The sequence below is a fragment of the Heteronotia binoei genome, chromosome 4 (assembly GCF_032191835.1).
Source record: "Heteronotia binoei isolate CCM8104 ecotype False Entrance Well chromosome 4, APGP_CSIRO_Hbin_v1, whole genome shotgun sequence".
NCBI classification, from domain to species: domain Eukaryota; kingdom Metazoa; phylum Chordata; class Lepidosauria; order Squamata; family Gekkonidae; genus Heteronotia; species Heteronotia binoei.
This window is the reverse complement of record NC_083226.1, coordinates 10,648,593-10,668,365: the sequence shown is the minus strand read 5'-3', so window position 1 is coordinate 10,668,365 and position 19,773 is coordinate 10,648,593. Positions and strand designations below refer to the sequence as shown.

At 47.8% G+C, this 19,773-nt stretch overlaps 1 protein-coding gene across 11 annotated transcripts in view; it reads right to left on the bottom strand.

The window, feature by feature from the left end:
* Positions 1-7,732: 7,732 nt before the first annotated feature.
* POSTN (periostin) overlaps positions 7,733-19,773 on the bottom strand; it is a 75,008-nt gene continuing 62,967 nt past the window's right edge. For 7 of the 11 annotated variants that reach the window (XM_060236768.1, XM_060236773.1, XM_060236774.1 and 4 more), the window contains 3 exons: positions 14,383-14,469; positions 11,348-11,389; positions 7,733-8,196 (listed from right to left, as the gene is read on the bottom strand). In XM_060236768.1, coding sequence (XP_060092751.1) covers positions 8,126-8,196; positions 11,348-11,389; positions 14,383-14,469 — 200 coding nt within the window. In that variant the 3' untranslated portion in view covers positions 7,733-8,125. The remainder of the gene's footprint in view (positions 8,197-11,347; positions 11,390-14,382; positions 14,470-19,773) is intronic. The other 4 variants (XM_060236775.1, XM_060236767.1, XM_060236772.1 and 1 more) reach the window with 1 other exon arrangement.

Here is a 19,773-nt window from a genome sequence, read left to right as displayed (position 1 = left end):
AATCTACCAAATAGGATAGCAGATGGTAATGCATTACATCTCGTTAACGAGAACGCACGCCATTGCTGTGGAGCTTGCAGAGAGGAGAAATATGACGCTAATTTCCCTACTGAGAGAGGAAGTTCAAAATTCAGCGGGGAGCAAGACTTGTTGGCCAGGCTATATAACGTTTGCATTTCAATATCTAGAATTCTGAGCTTAAGTTTCAAAAATGCATCTTTTAAAGATAGCATAAGAAGTGAATCTAAATCAATGCCCATAGATTTAATTTTCCTCTCAATAAATACTAGCCAATTTGACAAATTAGATTCTGAGATCAGTTGATAAAAAAGGCTCTCTGAGTCAGAGTGGAAATGTAGCCGCAGCCAGTATTTAAGTGACATTAGCCATGCTTGTGTTTCCACAAGATTCGTCCCTGTTTCTAAACACAAAACTGCATATGGTACACACATTGGAAATCCCAGAATTTTCTGTAGGAATTTTGATTGGACACCTTCAATGTTATTATCCAAGGCTGTGATCCACACTAGGTTCCCATATAAAAGCTGCGGTATCACTTTAGCCTTAAAGATTTTTAGCGCGGCTGGGATAAACTGATTGCCTCCGCTGTAAAAGGAGCACTGGATAGCTGCAACGCTAACATTGACTGACTTAATTATACCGTTACGATGATTAGTCCAAAGTGTGTCATATGGAAAAGGAATTCCTAGGTATTTTTAGTATTTTACTTGTTCTATCTCTTTACCGCCTATTGACCATTTAGTTGGTTTCCAAGGTTTGGAAAAAACAACAATTTTAGATTTGTCATAGTTCAATAGGAGCTTATTGTTGTTAAGGAAGGTGATACAGCGAACAAGCAAACGCTTTAATCCAATTCTGGAACGAGATAGTAAGACTGTATCGTCCGCATATAACAGTAAGATACTGACCATCATAGTCCAAAACTTGGTGCCAGACACGTTCCCTTACTGTTATATAACAAATATTTATAAAGCTTTAAAAAGGTAAAGGTAGTCCCCTGTGCAAGCACCAGTCGTTTTCGACTCTGGGGTGACGTTGCTTTCACAATGTTTCCAGGGCAGACTTTTAAATGGGGTGGTTTGCCATTGCCTTCCCCGGTCATCTACACTTTCCCTCCCAGCAAGCTGGGTACTCATTTGGCCGACCTCGGAAGGCTGAGTCAACCTGGAGCCGGCTACCTGAACCAGCTTCTGCTGGGATCGAACTCAGGTCACGAGCAGAGGGAGAAAGGAACAAAACACCTAATAAATTTCTTGCAAAAAGTCCCGCTATTCAGTCACAAAGTATTTTCTATAGAAGGCGCAAGTACTGCGCTCCCGTGATGAAATGCAGTTGAAGACTGCCTCCAGAACGCCAAGGGAGGGGTGACCTAGGCAGCCTACGTTTGTGCAGAGTAGTTTGTTCTTTAAATTGATCAGACCTAAACAAGGTCTCTGGACATTCAGAACCTGTTTCTGCCTCCCAGGCTTTGTCTAAGCTTCAGTTGTGACAAGGTACTTCAACAAAGATCTGTAGTTACAGCTTTCTTACAGTTCCAAACAGGTTACCAGCCTCTCTTTCAATTCCTCCACCCCTCACCCCTTCTCTTGGTTTCTTTCTCTCTCTGGCTCTCTCCCCTATGCCAACTCTCACTCAGTCGCTCTTTCTGTTTTCCCAAGGACTTTTTTTGGTAGAATAGCCCAGCAGACACTCATTTGCATATTAGGCCACACCCCCTGGCGTCGCCATTGTTTCACGCAGGACTTTTTTTTGTAGAAAAAGCCCAGCAAAAACTCATGTGCATATTAGGCCACACCCCCTGATGCCAAGCCAGCGGGAACTGCATTCCTCCTCAAAAAAAGCACCGGTTTTCCCCACCTCATTCCTTTTTGCCTCAGCAGTGACTGTCCCAGCCTGCAGCCCAGCAGTTTCCCCACTCACAACAGCCTCCCCACCCACCTGCAGCTTCTCCTCAGTGCAGGTGTAGACCAAGATATAATCCCACCCCACCCCGTATTGATGTAATGTTGTCAGATTTTTTTTGCAATTCTGGGAAGTCTCCCAAGTTAGTAGAACTATCTGATTTCTTTCATTGTGGCTCTGATCCATGGATTTAAGAATCCACGGACTGGGCCCCACTTGACTATAGCAGGGGGTGGCCAACGGTAGCTCTCAATGGCTGGGGCTGATGGGAGTTGTAGGCAAAAAACATCCAGAGAGCTACCGTTGGCCACCCCTGGACTATAGGAATACAATCTGAGGTCTACTGATTGAGTGGGTCCAATTCACACATTTGTTATTTATATAAGCTTTGCAGCCTTGGTCTTGACCTTTGTCCGGAGTGTTCTTCTGTGGTCACTCAGTTCCTTCTTTTGCTCCAGGGGAGAACTGTGCCCTGTCATCCTTGAACCGGGATACCTTTGGCGGCCCTGTTGCCAGAGGTCCATTTGGATGTATTAATGCAGTTTACTTTCAGGTTGCCTCCAATCTGGAGCATTTGATCAGCCATTTTTTTTCCTCCCCAGTTCAACTGGTCAACCGGAGAAGGTGAAACATGTTTGGTGTGAAATATCAAAAGGAGTAACAATTATTTTAGAAAGGAGATATACTTGGGATGAAGCCAGAAGGAAAAGCTGTTGTTTGGTGTTACTCTTCCTCCTTCACTCCCTCCTCCTCCCACCTTCAGCTAAAATGGGTTTTTACAAAACGAGGTGTCTTATGCAGAATCACCAGTCAGATAGTTTGGCCTGTTCTTCGACTGGAAGAGCCGAATCCCGGCTCTCCAAGGCCTGATGCTCTCTTCCAGACCAGCCTGTGTTTCGCTGGGATCAGTTGAAAAGTCAATTTATTATTTCCTAAGGCTAGCTGAGCATATTAGGGTGTTTTTTCCTAATAATTTCTTGGAAGTGTTCTTCTGTCACCATTCCAAACAGAATATTTTGTCTATCTTTCCTGCTACTTTAGATGAGAGGGTTTTTTTTTTAAAATGAAAATCTAGTCATTAAAAATAGAAAATGCATGTATTGGCAGAATTCACCTATGTGGTGGTTTGCCCCGTGACGGCCAATGATGTCATCACCTGACCCCACAAGAAGCTATTTGGAGGCATCACTGGACGCTACTTGCTCAGCTACCAGGCACTGCACAGTTTCTCTGCCACTGGTGCTGGACACTTTCCAGTAAAGAGACCCCCCTCTCTTTGCAGTGCTGCTCAGCCTCTATGCCCTGTTGCTGGCCCTCCAGATGAACTGTTTGGTCGTTGTTTGAGACAGGATGCTGGACTAGATGGACCACTGGTCTGATCCAGCAGGGTTCTTGTGTTCTTATGAAGGCCTCAGCCTCTCTGCCCTGTTGTTGGCCCTCCAGAGGAACTGGTTGGCCACTGTGTGAGACAGGAGGCTGGACTAGATGGACCCTCACTGGTCTGATCCAGCAGGGCTCTTCTTGTGTTCTTATTTGGACCCTTGCCCCTCTTGGCTGATTAAATCCTGCCAGAGGGAGCTTAGATGTCCCCTACGGGACATCATAAATAGATCCCTCCTAGAGGGGCATTTTCCAACGCCTCTGAAAGAGGCCTTGGTCCGCCTCCTCTTGAAAAAACCTACAGCAGACCCGGTCGAATTGGCAAACTACCGACCGGTGTCCAATTTACCATTTTTAGGTAAAATTATCGAGAGGGCAGTGGCGTTGCAGCTACAGAGATTTCTAGATGACGCTTCTGTCTTAGACCCGTGCCAGTCTGGCTTCCGGCCGGGCCACGGGACGGAGATGGTCCTGGTCGCCTTGGTGGATGACCTCCAGCGGCAACTGGATCGAGGCGGTGCAGCAATACTGATGTTATTAGATCTGTCGGCTGCATTTGATACAGTTGACCATCGGTTGCTGATTCACCGCCTCGCCGACATAGGGGTTGAGGGGCTGGCCTTACAATGGCTCTCCTCCTTCCTCATGGGTCGGGGACAGAGGGTGGCGATTGGGGGTGAGCGATCCCAGAGGCGCACACTAGACTGTGGGGTGCCCCAGGGAGCAGTTCTCTCCCCGATGTTATTCAACATCTATATGCGCCCCCTCGCCCAGATTGCCCGGAGATTTGGCTGGGTTGCCATCAATATGCAGATGACACCCAGCTCTATCTACTAATGGACGGCCGGCCCGCCTCCGCCCCGGGGAACCTGGACCGGGCTTTGCAGGCAGTTGCAACGTGGCTTAGACTGAGTGGGCTGAAGTTAAATCCAGCGAAGACAGAGGTTCTCCATGTGGGTCGTGGCACTCTGGGGAAGGAAATATCTCTCCCGGCCTTTGACGAGGTGCCGCTGAAGACGGCGCAGCGGGTGAAGAGCCTGGGCGTCTTACTAGAGCCTTCATTATCAATGGAGGCCCAGATAACAGCCACTGCCAAATCAGCATTCTTCCACCTGAGGCGGGTGAGGCAGCTGGCCCCTTTCCTAGAGCGTCGGGACCTAGCAATGGTGATCCACGCGACGGTCACCTCAAGATTGGACTACTGTAACGCTCTCTACATGGGGCTGCCTCTGTACCGGACCCGGGAGCTGCAGCTAGTGCAGAACGCGGCGGCCAGGCTGTTACTTGGTCTCCCAAGATGGGAACATATACGGCCGGGGCTGCGCGGACTGCACTGGCTGCCAATCGTATACCGGATCCAGTACAAAGTGCTGGTCATAACCTTTAAAGCCCTATATGGCCAAGGACCGACCTACCTGAGGGACCGTCTCTCCCCATATGAGCCCCAGAGAGCACTGAGGTCAGTGGGGAAAAGCAGACTGAATATCCCTGGGCCAAAAGAAGTTAAACTTCAAAGCACCCACACTCGGGCCTTTTCCGTTGCGGCCCCACAACTCTGGAACCAACTCCCAGAGGAGGTGCGGGCCCTGCGGAACTTAGACCAGTTCCGCAGGGCCTGCAAGACCGCCCTCTTCAAACAGGCGTTCACCAATAACTGAATTAATGTTTACCGCCAGATTAATAATGTTTACCGCCAGTGTTAATTCAGGAATGTTTTAATTAATTATTGACTATTGACTGGTTTTAATGTGAATTTTAATGTGAATTTAATGTTTTTATTATTGTATTATTTACTTGAAATGCTGTTAGCCGCCCTGAGCCTGCTTCGGCGGGGGAGGGCGGGATATAAATAAAATTTTACATTACATTACATTACATTATGAAGGCCTCAGCCTCTCTGCCCTGTTGCTGGCCCTCCAGAGGAACTGGTCGGCCACTGTGTGAGGCAGGATGCTGGACTAGACGGACCACTGGTCTGATCCAGCAGGGCTCTTCTCAATTGTAGACCTCCCAGCAAACTATTACATGAGCCACCCCAGTATTAAACTTTCAGGGAATCTTTCTCAGATCTTCTGTTCTGCCAGGGAACCTTTGTGTGTCTATCACAGAATCCTGGGGCATCCAGCCACAGGGCACAGATCACCCTGGGGCATCCAGCCACAAACTCAGCTCTCTCTGAGCACTGGTGAAGCTCATTGGAACTCTGCATTGCGGTGTGGGCTAAGAATGCATCCAGAAAGACACATCAGTGCTGTCCTTTGTATAGTAGGAGAAGATCCACAGCAATGGTCAAGTTATACTCCTGAGAAAATTGTCGGCCATTATGGATCTTCCCCCTGAGCCCTGATAAGCCCTTGAGGCATCCTGAGGCACCAGCGGTCGTAGTTGGAACACCACAGGCGCATATAATTGTTTCAAGCCACAGTTCTTGGACCAGCAATCTGGAAGCTCCAAACAACTTATTTTCTTCCATCAAACGTTTACTACAAAACAAGAGGCATCACATCGTAGCCAATTTTTTTTTTTATGAATATTTGTTTCAAAATAGAAATATCACGCTCTGTTTCTTTTAAACAAAACATTGTAGATTTAAGACACCTTGATGAAATTTTGTTCCTCCCTTCACATAACTAACAGAAAAAATGATGGCAAAAGAAGCAAAGTAACTAGTTATAAAAATGATAATTTAAAAAAAGAATCCACATTAATGCTGGACTTTAAGCAAAGCATTTTTAATACAGAAGCTTTCAAACCAAGCCCCAATTTATATATCTAATCCTAAACAGGACTTGCTATTTGAAGGTACTTCACTGACCCGTTCTATTTTAGAATTAAGTTATTCAAATACTTTAAAGGGTGACATTTTATAAACTTCATGGTTTCATTCTGCATTCAGCTGCTATAACCGAGTTATACATTTTTTTATTTTTAGATTGCTCTTGGTTGCTTAATCCAGTGGCTCACAGATAAAGACTTGTGCGGGTTTTCTTGATTTGATAAGGCACAGAACTTCAGCTATCAAATCAAATCTGTAAACCAAAGACAAAGTTCCAGGATTTAAATTAATTCAATCCAATTGAATGCACTATCGTCCTAAGCAGAATTACACCCTTTCAAGCCAGCTGAGTAGAATATCTGTTGGTCTGCAGCAAAATATATAACCCTGAGTCCAGGAGTACCTTAGAGACCAAAAGGATGGAGAGCACGGGCACGACGAAGAAGATATTGGATTTATATCCCGCCCTCCACTCCGAAGAGCCTCAGAGCGGCTCACAATCTCCTTTCCCTTCCTCCCCCACAACAGACACCCTGTGAGGTGGGTGGGGCTGGAGAGGGCTCTCACGGCAGCTGCCCTTTCAGGGACAACCTCTGCCAGAGCTATGGCTGACCCAAGGCCATTCCAGCAGGTGCAAGTGGAGGAGTGGGGAATCAAACCCGGTTCTCCCAGATAAGAGTTCGCACACTTCACCACTACACCAAACTGGCTCTCAGAAGCACAGGCCCTCAGTCTTTTTTGTTGGTTTCTGGACTCAGATCTAGTGGGGGCTTAGAAGGCTGTAACTTGCTTCAGGACTGCACTACAAATCTATTTGAATTCAAGTACTTCACATCAGCTGATGGAGTTGGTCCGTCTGGTTGAAGCTCAGGTTCTCAGATTTATCCAGGGAAAAGTGCTACTTCCATGCATTTCCTAAAGAAGAACCATGACGGAAATGCATCGTGACATTGTCATATGGATAGCAAGAAGCCTTGCTTTTAAGCAAAAGTGACATGGTCCTGCAACAGCATGCAAAAGGGTGCTCTGTGGGAGTGGGGGATTCTCATCCAGCCTGCACATGTGCCTGCATTGCTGGACACAGGAGGAGTCTGAATCGAGGCAATGTTGGGGAGGGACGGTGGCTCAGTGGTAGAGCATCTGCTTGGGAAGCAGAAGGTCCCAGGTTCAATCCCTGGCATCTCCAAAAAAGGGTCCAGACAAATAGGTGTGGAAAACCTCAGCTTGAGACCCTGGAGAGCCGCTGCCCGTCTGAGAAGACAATACTGACTTTGATGGACCCAGGGGGGTCTGATTCAGTAGAAGACAGCTTCATATGTTCATGTTCAATGTCCTTCCTCCTTATTGTTCGAATGGAGGTAGAACAGCAGAGACCAATTCTGTGTTGTCAAGAGAAGCTCCTTCTGCCTATTCCTGCAGGCAAAGTCCTATAAGGCAGATCCAGTTGTCAGTGTCTTTTTGTGTGGGACTTTTGATCAAATTAATCTGAGATAACAGCATTCTTGGCCTATGCAGTTTGTCCTTTTTTTGGGGGGGGGGACTAAGGGGCAGATGAGTCTATCAAGCTGACCAGAAAGCATATTTTTAATGCAATGATGAAAATGAAGATGCTGTGCCGCTGAATAAAGTTTATTATGATTTTTTTTTTAAAAAAAATGTAAGGTTATCGGCGTCATCATGACATTTAAAACTTCTCCTGAAAATTTATAGGTTTTGCCAAATGAAAAGTGCTTGGTTAAAATAGCTTACACTTGCTTAGGTTTTTGTCACTTAAGATTCTGTTTATTATTCCCAGGGTGGGATGTAATTTAGTGTGTCTGATTCATAGAAAATCAATACATTCTGAAATTGCCCCTGCTCGTAAGGGCCTAACGGACATATTGTTAGGAAGAGGTGATCTCCCATGTGCTTTCAAAGGTTAATGGATGCTGTGCCCAATTGTTAATGCTGGCATTCCTTTATGAGAGCCAGTTCAGTTTATGTATAACGATGTTTTCACTCGGGACATTCTGGATTATGGACGTTTTTCTTGATGCTGCCCTCATCTCAGTTCTCTTTTGGTGGACTTTGCTTTTTCACTGCTGGACGGACAAGTCGAGTTCTTCTCCTTGGTGGTCCTGGTCCCCCCCCACACATAGAAAAGAGAAAGAAAGAATTGGCATAGTTAATAAGATGAACTATATAACAATAATATGGCCTTCAAACCACTGGAGCAGTGGTTTGAAGCATTCTAGAATATTATTCATTTCTACCCTGTCTTTCTGCCCAGCAGGGACTCAAAGCAGCTTACATCTTCCCCCATGTTACAACAATTCTGTGAGGTTGGTGAGGCTGAGAGAATGTGACTGGCCCAAGGTCACCCAGGAAGTTTCCATGCAAGAGTGGGGATTCGACCTTGAGTCTCCTGAATCCTAGTTGGACATTCTGACCACAACACCAAATGGAGGCACTTTAGAGCAACAGAAAATCATGCAGAAGAAAGGTTTCAGGATTGTGTTTAGGGTTGCCAATCCCCAGGTGGGGGCAGGGGATCCCCCGGTTTGGAGGCCCTCCCCCCGCTTCAGGGTCATCAGAAAGCGGGGGGAGAGGAGGGAAATGTCTGCTGGGAACTCTGTTATTCCCTATGAAGATTTATTCCCATAGAAAATAATGGAGAATTGATCCACGGGTATCTGGGGCTCTGGGGGGGCTGTTTTTTGAGGTAGAGGCACCAAATTTTCAGTATAGCATCTAGTCCCTCTCCCCAAAATACCCCCCAAATTTCAAAACGATTGGACCAGGGGGTCCAATTCTATGAGCCCCAAAAGAAGGTGCCCCTATCCTTCATTATTTCCTATGGAAGGAAGGAATTGAAAAGGTGTGCCGTCCCTTTCAATGTGACGGCCAGAACTCCCTTTGGAGTTCAATTATGATTGTCACAGCCTTGATCTTGGCTCCACCCCTAATTTCTCCTGGCTCCACCCCCAAATTCTCCTGGCTCCACCCCCAAAGTCCCCAGATATTTCTTGAATTGGACTTGGCAACCCTAATTGTGTTGCTTTAGATAGCAGCATGGGGAGGTTCCCTCCTTCCACAAATCCAAAACCGGCAGGCAGCTCAGGAACTGTATGGAAAAATCAGTGGCTGAGGACAGGGTAATTGATGGGGAAAGCCACTTTTTCCCACCTAGAGCTTCTCCCCAATGCACGCTGACCGTTTTCGCACACAGCCTGCCACAATCCTGTTCCCTCCGCAGCGTCCAGAGGGAACAGGATTGTGACTGCGAGGTAAGCTGTGTGCGAAAATGGTCGCTGTCTCCCACATTAGAATTACAATGAGTTGGGGACCCTATGATTCCCTCATAATGAATCATGACAGAGCCATACTGATTCCTCACTAGCAGTTGCTCCGCCCCGGGGTTTCTGCTTTCCGTGGCTCAAGCAATCCATTCCCCACCAGTTGCTGCTCAGATGCATTTTGACCTGAGGCTTCCTGATCTCCCAAAAACAAGGTCAAGAAGCCTCGGGGAAAACTGGAGGGAGCCACAGGTCAAAATGCTCCCATGCAGTAACTGGTGGGGAACTGATCACTTGAGCCATGGAAAGTAGAAGCCCAGGGGTAGAGCAACTGCTAGAGAGGAATCGGAGTGGTCAGAGGTTGCTTCCGTATGGAACTTTTGCTCTGAAACTTTCGTTCTTTTCCAATCACAGGTTCCACAAAACACAGCAGTGTTTTCACCAACCATCCAGTTTCTCCATAGCTTTGCTGTGATTTCCCTAGTTTGGCGTGATCTTTCCTGGAAGACTGTACTGAAAGTAGGTTTGGGAAAGTACAGGAAGGAAGTTGTGGATTTCTGCACCCCCGCCCTGCTGGTGAGTTTTTTGCCTTTCAAAACAGTAACCATTATAGTGTGTTAACACTATAGAGACATATTTAAAATGGCCAAAAGCCTGCTAGTGACTGGGGCATTTGCAGCAGAAAACATATCAGAATGGGGGAATCAGTCCTATCTACAAGCATCGGGGAGACCAGACTTCAAGTCCCACATCAGCCATGAAGCTTCCTCAGTATCAGTAAGCTAGCACTGCTAAAAGATAGATGAGAAATCTGTACACAGTAGAAGAAGAAGAAGATGATATTGGATTTATATCCCGCCCTCCACTCCAAAGAGTCTCAGAGCGGCTCACAATCTCCTTTCCCTTCCTCCCCCACAAGACACCCTGTGAGGTGGGCGGGGCTGAGAGGGCTCTCACAGCAGCTGCCCTTTCAAGGACAACCTCTGCCAGAGCTCTGGCTGACCCAAGGCCATCCCAGCAGGTGCAAGTGGAGGAGTGGGGAATCAAACCCGGTTCTCCCAGATAAGAGTCCACACACTTAACCACTACACCAAACTGGCTCTCCCTACTGACCTCCTTAGAGCAGGGTCCCCCAACATGGTGTTTGTGAGCACAATGGTGGTGCCCCCCTGTACTTCTCTTGGTGCCCACCAACCTTTTCAGAAAGTGACCCAGGCAGGGCTTTGTGATTGGCTTCTCTCATTCAAATGAAAGGCATCACTACTTCCTTCCCCTGCCCCAGTCACTGGAGGTTCAGGAGGCCTGTTAACTAGCATTTGGGGCTTTCTTTAGTCAGTGTGTGAACTCCATTCTCCTTTCAGGCTTTCTGTCTTCCTAGGAGGTTTGTGCGGAAGGAGCAGATATTGGATTTATATCTTGCCCTCCACTCTGAATCTCCGAGTCTCAGAGTGGCTCACAAACTCCCTTATATTCTTCCCTCACAACAGGTGGGGCTGAGAGAGCTCTCACAGACGCTGCCCTTTCAATGACAACTCTGTGAGAGCTATGGCTGACCCAAGGTCATCTAGCAGCTGCAAGTGGAGGACTAGGGAATCAAACCCGGTTCTCCCAGATAAGAGTCTGCACACTTAACAACTACACCAAAATGGCTCTCTGAGAGAGGTATTCTGTTTGGCTCCACCTCTTGCGGCAGCCATTTTGCATCCGGCCCTGCTTTCCGTGGCACCCATTCTGGGGTTACGCTCACCATTCCCTTTCAAAATTCTGAAGTGTTCACAAGGTTGAGGACCTCTGCTCCAGAGGAAGGACGGGATAAAAATATGGCCCTTTCATCTGGCATATGCGGTCGTGTCATTCAGGGACATATGCCAGGAACGAAGACAGTTTTTGGAGACTTAGCTGTGCATTGCTCTGTCTAGAACAAGTCGATCATTCTCAATGAAGCCTCACTAGTACAGATTACCACAAGGGCAAATGTAAGCATCACTCTTACCTTGTGTCCTTCTGGATGTTTGCACTTTCCTTACAGGTGTTTCTAAATAACAAAAAACACGTCGCAATCAGACATCATTCATCTCTAGCAACGGAAAGGGAGCCAGAACTCCTCTCGATGGCTCTTGTTCTGGCAGATGTTGAAATTAAAGACTTCTTCCAAATATTTTGCCCCTTTATGTAGCTGGAGACATCCAACAACCCGCCTCTACTCTGTTTCATGTAGCACTAAGCATTTCTGAAAAGTATATAATGCTAAAATAATATATAATTAGATGTAAATACCACAATAACAACCGTTTTATCATGCTTATTCAGTTGCTATCCTGTTTTGCAAAAACTACCGGCAATGAAGCGCTGGTATGTCCGCACAGGGCCAGATGAAATGAACAAGAGCTGTATCCGTAAGTGCCAGTGGCGGATAGAGGTTCCTTTTCAGAAGCCTGATTTCCCATACCAGCCCCCCCCCCCCAATCTTTTTGAGCTTGCCGACACCTAAAGAATTTTGGCACAGGGTGGTAGGGGCAGGCACAAAATGGCTGCCTACAATGGTTGCCGGCCTCAGGAGGGAGAGCCAGCTACAAAATGGCTGCCGCCGCTTACCTTCCACCACACAGTGAAGATCCTTGGGCTGTGGTGGCAGCTGCCGCCGCGGTGACGTTTTATAAAATCCGCACAACCAATCAAATCTCCAAGGCCCAGTCAGAAGCCTTTCTGGGCAAAACCCCCACCTGGCCCCAGGTGCTTTCTAAAAAAACAAACTGGGGTGGGGTGGGGTTGGCAGGTGCCATGAAAGCTCCCTCTGTTTCAATAGCAGCTCGTTCTTAGACATGACAGACAGCTGTTTGAGAAACAGAGTCCAAACCACCTTGAGCAGATGGAATTACTTGAATGTTTGTTTGGATCCTGGCCACAATAGCGATGTAAAAACATGCTGCAAAGGCACTTTAAAGACCTACCGATTTCCCTGGAGGGAAGATCTGAGTATGTTCCTCTTTGTTTGGAAAAACTAAACAGGATTACTGAAATGGTCAAATGCTTTACATTGTTACACATGGGAGAGTAAATACCTGAAATTGTTGGATCAAACCACTTGATGACTAGATTTGCCTACTCTAATAAGGCTGAAGCAAGGAAAAATGCAAGATTAATGGAGTGGGGCATGTGGTACAAAAATTCCCATGACAAGCTAGCAATTCTGAGCAGTTTCCCCATCCAGAATATGTGAAATTCCACACACTCCACAGATACTGGATCCAATATTTCCAGATGCAAACCTTATGCAGGACTTCTGCATTTGCAGAAGGATCCAAATGGTACATCTGACCTTATGAACAGGCTTCAAAAAATATTTGGAATTTCAATGCTCCCTTTTGATTGTGCATGTTCTACACCTTGAACAAGTTCACATATTCTGTTCAGCCCATACAATTATATAACATTTCCCTCCATGAAGCAATGTTATATATACATCCAACTGCCTTTTTTTTTTTTTTTGCAATGTCCTTTCCACATACCTGACGTAGAGGGAAAGAAAGAAGACGTGAACCAATAGAACTGAAAACTGCAGCAACACACAACAAATGCTCCAGTTCTTAAGTTAAGTATAGAAATTCTCCTTGCGAAACGGGAATTCGGGAGGAGTGAGAAACAAGGTGAATTGAAATTATAAATCAGGGATCCCCAACCTTCTTGGTCTGCAGGCACCGCTGAAATTCCGACACAGTGTGCAGCCACAAAATGGCTGCCGCAGGAGGTGGAGCTGGCCACAAAATGGCTACTACAGGGAGTGGAACCAGCCACAAAATGGCTGCTGCAGCATACTTGCAGTCACACAGTGAAGTTCTTTGTGCTGCAGTTGGCAGCTGCTGCCAAAACAAGATTTTTTAAAAAATGGATAACCAATTGAAACTCCAATGGCCAATCAAAACCTTCACTGGGCAAAACCTCCATCTAGCTTCACCTGCTTTCCAAAAACACTTGGCAGGCTAGGGTTCCCAAGTCCAACCCCCAAAATATCTGGGGACTTTGGGGGTGGAGCCAGGAGACTTTGGGGGTGGAGCCAGGAGACAATGGGGTGGAGCTAGAAGAAGAAATTGGATTTATATCCCGCCCTCCACTCCGAAGAGTCTCAGAGCGGCTCACAATCTCCTTTACCTTCCTCCCCCACAACAGACACCCTGTGAGGTGGGTGGGGCTGGAGAGGACTCTCACAGCAGCTGACCCAAGGCCATTCCAGCAGGTGCAAGTGGAGGAGTGGGGAATCAAACCCGGTTCTCCCAGATAAGAGTCTGCACACTTAACCACTACACCAAACTGGCTCTCCTACGGGGGAGGGGGGGAAACGGCGAGCCGCCCCTGCGCAGCTGACGCCTCTTCTCTGCTCGCCATGGTTGCTCCTCCGAGATGGGCTCAGGCTGAGCCCATCTCAGAGGAGCAGCCACGGCGAGCGGAGAAGAGGCCGCCGCGCCGCCTCGCCCGCTCCACCTCTGGGGTGGAAGCGGACGGGGGGGTGGAGGCGGGCCGGAGGCGTGGCGAGCCGCGAGTCCGGGTCCTAGAAGGGCCCGGATTCGCGGCTCGCCATGCTCCTGGCCTGCCTCGCCCTCCCCTGCGCTGCTGCCGCCTCTTGGCTGCTCCTCTGAGATGGGCTCAGCCTGGGCTCATCTCGGAGGTGCAGCTGCGGTGGGAGGGGAGGGGGCAGCAGCGGCGCAGCGCGACGGCCTCGCCGGCTCCAGGATGCGGCGGCTGGCCATGCTCCCCGGCGCCGTTTCCACCCCCTCTCCCCGCTTCCGTTTTTTGGGGGAGTGGGGGAAGAGGATGGAAATCCTGGGGTCCCCTGCCAGGGCGGGAGGGTTGGGAAGCCTATGGCAGGCACCAGGAAAAGCGTTAGTGGGTGCCACGATGCCCACGTGCACCATGTTGGGAACCCGTTAGTGACCAACAAAGGGACGGAAAGGGAGGAAATCCTTTTCCCACTTGCTTGAACTGGAAGCGATCAAATCACTGCCTGCATCACCAAGTTACTGCACAACTAACCTTCCCGATGAATTTTCTTTATCTCTGTCTCGATAATCTTTGGCTCTCCCTCAGTTACTTTAGTAACCTTGGTGTACTCAGATCCAGCTACGATAAGTAAGCATTAAAAACAGTCATTGGTTAAGTTGCAGACAGCATCTTTGACAGAAAACGGGGTCCAGGATGGGTGCAGCTGACTTTAGCAGGCAACCACAGACACCTTCTTGCCTGTTTCCTTCGAAGTGCCATGTTAGCAAGGGACCTGGCTGGCAGCCAAGCAGAAACTCCTCCCCTGGCACATTTTTGGCAAAATATGCAAGGAGGTGCCAACTCTTACAGTCTGCTCTTAACAGCATAACTTGCAGTCGGGAAAAAGCGACCGCATTGCAAAGGAGAAATGGTTTCCCCTCTGCTTTCGGCGTTTTGGGTTAAAAAACCCCCTGAAAACTTTGGACGCTGCTGAAGGTGTCTGTGAGCCATTCCTTGCCCCTCCCCCGCAACTGCTGCAGCACTGGAAGCATCACCGGGACGGCTCTGCTATCCGTCTCTTAAAGCACCATCGAGATCTCTGATGGCACTCAGTATGGAAGGGGCTGGAAGAGACAAGGGGAAGTCAGAAAGCTGAAGGGAACAATGCAGGCAAACCCGCCAACTAATTTGACCCAGAGAGACAAGTGCAATATTTCAAGAAGGCCCACTAGCTGGAAGGAGGAAAAAGAATCCAACGGAATTCATGGCGTTTTGGGCATGTACTTCATGTACTGTCATATGAACAGCTCCAGTCATTTTTGGAAGCCCTGCTTCGGGCATCCCGCCATTTAAGGGTGGCAATCTGAGAAATGGCCTTCTTGGTCGTGGCACCGAAGCTTTGGAACTCCCTTCCAGAGAGATTCGTCTGTCTCCCATTAATTGCTGTTTTCCTCCAGCAGGCAAAGACTTGGGTTTGCTATTCCCTCACTAGCTTTCCCTACCTGGCTGTTCGATCTGTTTATATTAGGTTTTATTTTTTAAAAAAAATATATATAAATAGATGTGTATCTAAATTGCTTTTAAATGTCTGCTTTAATGTTTGAAACGTTTTCATGTTTGCCCCCTTGGTTGCCCTGACTTTTGGCGGAAAGGCAACGAATAAAGAAAAAGAAGAAACTTGCTAGTACAAGACCTGTTAACTAGTCACTTGGCTGTGTGTGAAAGTAGGAATCTTGCCATCAGGGGGTCGTTTTGTAGAAAAAGAGGTGGTGGAGCTCATCCAGGGATTGTTATGCAGCTGCATCTCCTATTCAATGGACAAGGTGGGGAGAAGGAGGTGGAACTCTCAGAAAGGTTCAGGAGCTGTGCTCCTGTGAGCTCCCGCTGAATCTGAGGCTTGCTTGCCATGCTCTGGATCAGTTTTTGAAGCTAGTTAAAGCTGATAGTGAAACAAGGGGAAATGAAGTACTACCTCGTCGCTGTGCTGTGGTGCTGTGTAAAGAATACTTTGTTGGAATATAGAACATCCTCAGCAGCAACTTGGAACTGAGGATCCTCAAGAAACTGAAGGACCACATACTGGTAAACGGACATTTATTTGTAATTTGAAACATTGGGCGTTTTCGCACAGGGCTTGCCCCGGAGCGACGTCCCTCTTCACCGCGCAGCGTCTGCGCGGATTTCGCACCAACTGCTCCGCAGAACCCGGAAGAGCCGCGAAGAGCCGCGGCTTTCGCGTCGCAAATGTAAAGTTGGTTTTTGGCGGTTTACATTTGCAACGCAAAAGCCGCAGAACTACGCGGCTCTTCCGGGTTCTGCAGAGCAGTTGGTGCGAAATCCGCGCAGACGCTGCGCGGTGAAGAGGGACGTCGCTCCGGGGTAAGCCCTGTGCGAAAACGCCCATTGACTTTTGATCCTTATGTTTCATGGTTATTAAGTGTTCTGCTGTCAGGGTAGAATGTTTTATAAATATATATATAAATTGTGTCTAATTTGTTTCTACTTCATATACATTTGGAAGCTGGATATCACAGGAACTTTGGGTTCCTCTTTGGTCACTATTCTGATTGGAGGCAGCTCTTGGGGGTCTCGGACAGAGAACTGTCTTTTTCTGGACTGCTCTCTGAGGTCTTGGAACTGCAGCTATTGGAGACAGAAGTATGGAGCACAGGTCCATCAGTGGCTATTAGCCACAGTGTATGGAGCACAGGTCCATCAGTGGCTATTAGCCACAGTGTATGTGTGTATATAACATTTTTTGCCACTGTGTGACACAGAGTGTTGGACTTGATGGGCCGTTGGCCTGATCCAACATGGCTTCTCTTATGTTCTTAAGTAGGGCCTTAGGCTCAGGTATTTTCCACTGAGCAAATATCTATCCAAGGGTTTATTACTATCAGAGTACTCACACTCACTTATACCAGACATGTCAAACATATGGCCCGGGGGACAGAACTGCCCCGTTCAGGGCCCATATCCAGTCCATGAGCAACTGGGAGGAAATCGGTCCAAATGTAGACCAGAAGGGACTGCATTAAGGTATTATAGCCCCTGCCAAGGTCCCTCCTTTCCCCAAAAGCAGGCCCTCCCCGGGGTCTTCTCCCAGATCTCCAGCAGGGATTGTCCAGCCCAGAGTTGGCAACCATGAGGGGTGAGGAGGGTTGGTTTGGCCCTGAGCTCTGCTTAGGAGGGGTATGGGCAGGCCCACAGCCATGGGGGGCCACCTTCGACTTCCAGGAGGGAACTAATCCCCCAACTCAGGGCTCCCAACCTGCGGCCTGCCCTCCCCCCCCCCCCCCCACGGCATCTACCACAGTCTCCTCCCCCTGACCTAAAAAATCCTGACTATGCCTCTGAGTATAGGTCACTATCAGTATTAAAATATCTCTGGTACCTTGCATGGCATGTTATGGGACACATGTCTCAGCCCGACAAACTGGACATTTATGTCAGATCTGGCCCTTGCATAGGGTTGCCAAGTCCAATTCAAGAAATATCTGGGGACTTTGGGGGTGGAGCCAGGAGACTTTGGGGGTGGAGCCAGGAGCAAGGTTGAAACAAGCACAATTGAACTCCAAAGGGAGTTCTGGCCATCACATTGAAAGGGACTGCGCACCTTTTCAATGCCTTCCTTCCATAGGAAATCATGAAGGATAGGGGCACCTTCTTTGGGGGCTCATAGAATTGGACCCCCTGGTCCAACCTTTTTGAAACTTGGAGGGTACTTTGGGGAGAGGCACTAGATGCTGTACTGAAAATCTGGTGCCTCTACCTCAAAAAACAGCTCCCCCAGAGCCCCAGATACCCGCAGATCAATTCTCTATTATTCTCTATGGGAATAAATTTCCATAGGGAATAATGGGGTGCCCAGCAGACATTTCCCTCCCCTCCCCCCGCTTTCTGATGACCCTGAAGCAGGGGGAGGGCTTCCAAACCGGGGGATCCCCTGCCCCCACCTGGGGATTGGCAACCCTACCCTTGTAACCAGTGAGTTCAAGACCTCTGCTCTAGACTGTTAAGAGTAAATGACATTTGTGGCAGAGATCTGGGTTGTCAGGGAAATTCTGAGCTAGACACAAAAGAAATTAGTTATTGTTTGCTGTGGGCTTCCTGGCTCTTTCGAGAGATTTTTTTTTTTAAAGAAAAAACCGTTCAGCACCGTTTAAGAGAGGTGACACAGGAGACAGCAGCGTTATCTCCCTTACCAACTCAAATTGAAATTTACCTAAAAGTTACCTCTCACGCCCCACATCCTTTGAACACATGAAGCTGCCTTCTACTGAGTCAGACCTTCAGTCCAACAAAACCAGTCTTGTCTACTCAGACTGGCAGCGGCTCTCCAGGGTCTCAGGCAGAGCTCTTTCGCATCACCTCCTGCCTAGTCTTTTTAGCTGGAGATGCCGGGGATTGAACCTGGGACCTTCTGCATGCCAAGCAGACGTTGAGCCTTCGCCCCTCATACGAATGGGCAGATTCATACATATGAATGAACAGAGTCATGTAAATACATGGGGATCGCCCTGTTTATTATTGCACTTCATTTGTACCCACTTTGTTATGCTTGGCTTGCCATGTGCCTCCCTGTGCTGTCAGACGTGTAACTTAGATATAGTACTGTAACTGGTAGAGTGTAACTGCTTGACGTGACTAACCCCATATTGTATTTTGCTATGCTGTACTTCCTGCTTTTACTAACCGTGAGAACAGCAACATGTATCTTTCCCCAAGGCAATTCCTAACCGCAAGGAGAAGAATTTCACACTAGGCCTAAAAGCCATCTGGGCCTTTGAAGTTAGCATATTCAAGGTAACCAGTGGGTAGCTTCCTGGGAGAAAGATAAGGAGGTATGGGAAGCGCCGACTGTCTCCAAGGGTGTGAGAATGCTGTATTGTTTCCCCTCTTTGAAATGTACAAAAGGGCACGGCTCAGCCCTGCCCGTTATCAAACTAGGGGAGGGATGATGGCTCAGTGGTAGAGCATCTGCTTGGGAAGCAGAAGGTCCCAGGTTCAATCCCTGGCATCTCCAAAAAAGGGTCCAGGCAAATAGGTGTGAAAATCCTCAGCTTGAGACCCTGGAGAGCCGCTGCCAGTCTGAGAAGACAATACTGACTTTGATGGACCAAGGGTCTGATTCAGTAGAAGGCAGCTTCATATGTTCAACTTGCTACTTCACCAGACTGTATGTTCTCAAATAAATGGATTGATTTTGCAACAATATGATCCGTCTCTGTTTGAAGTTCCACGTCTTGACATGTGCAAGTCCTAATGTGAGCTGGCTCTCTGCTTTCCCTCTGCAACTCGGTTGGCAGGGCTCACCCTTTGGACGAGGGAGAATCTCATGCTAATTAGACGGGGAAGGAATTACAAACAGAAATGTGTTTCCCATTGCAATCAATGGAACTGAAGACGGAACATGATGTGAATGCGTGTAGAAGCCAAAATAACGAAAAAGAATGACGTTTCTAAAAAGGAAAGTGTCCCCAAAAGGGGGGAAAAAACACTTTTGTGCACATTGTCCTAAACGTATGTGATCATCTTGTTCTGAGTTAACATCTCTCAGTATTGCTTTGCTGAACAACCGAGATGTGTCCTCACTGAGATTTTTATGCAATTCCTACGCCCATGAGGATCCCTAGCTGAATTTTGCCTTGAGGGATAGCGAGATCTGGTCCAATGAAGCATGGCTTGGCTGGGAACCGCTTCCCTGGCGTCCAGACTTGACACTTAATCACTCATAAGAACAATGAAAGTGGCAGGGCCTCAAACGAGCTGCTCTCGGCCTCCTTCGAGAGGGAGGGTGACGTAAAAAATTTCCCAAAAGCTTGAATTCTTTTCTCCTTCCCTCCTTGCAGGTAGTTCAAATCCACACAACAAGCAGAAAACATTCCAGACTGATGAAGAAAATATTAATTTCACCAAGGCTCAGCTTTCAGGCTGCATTTC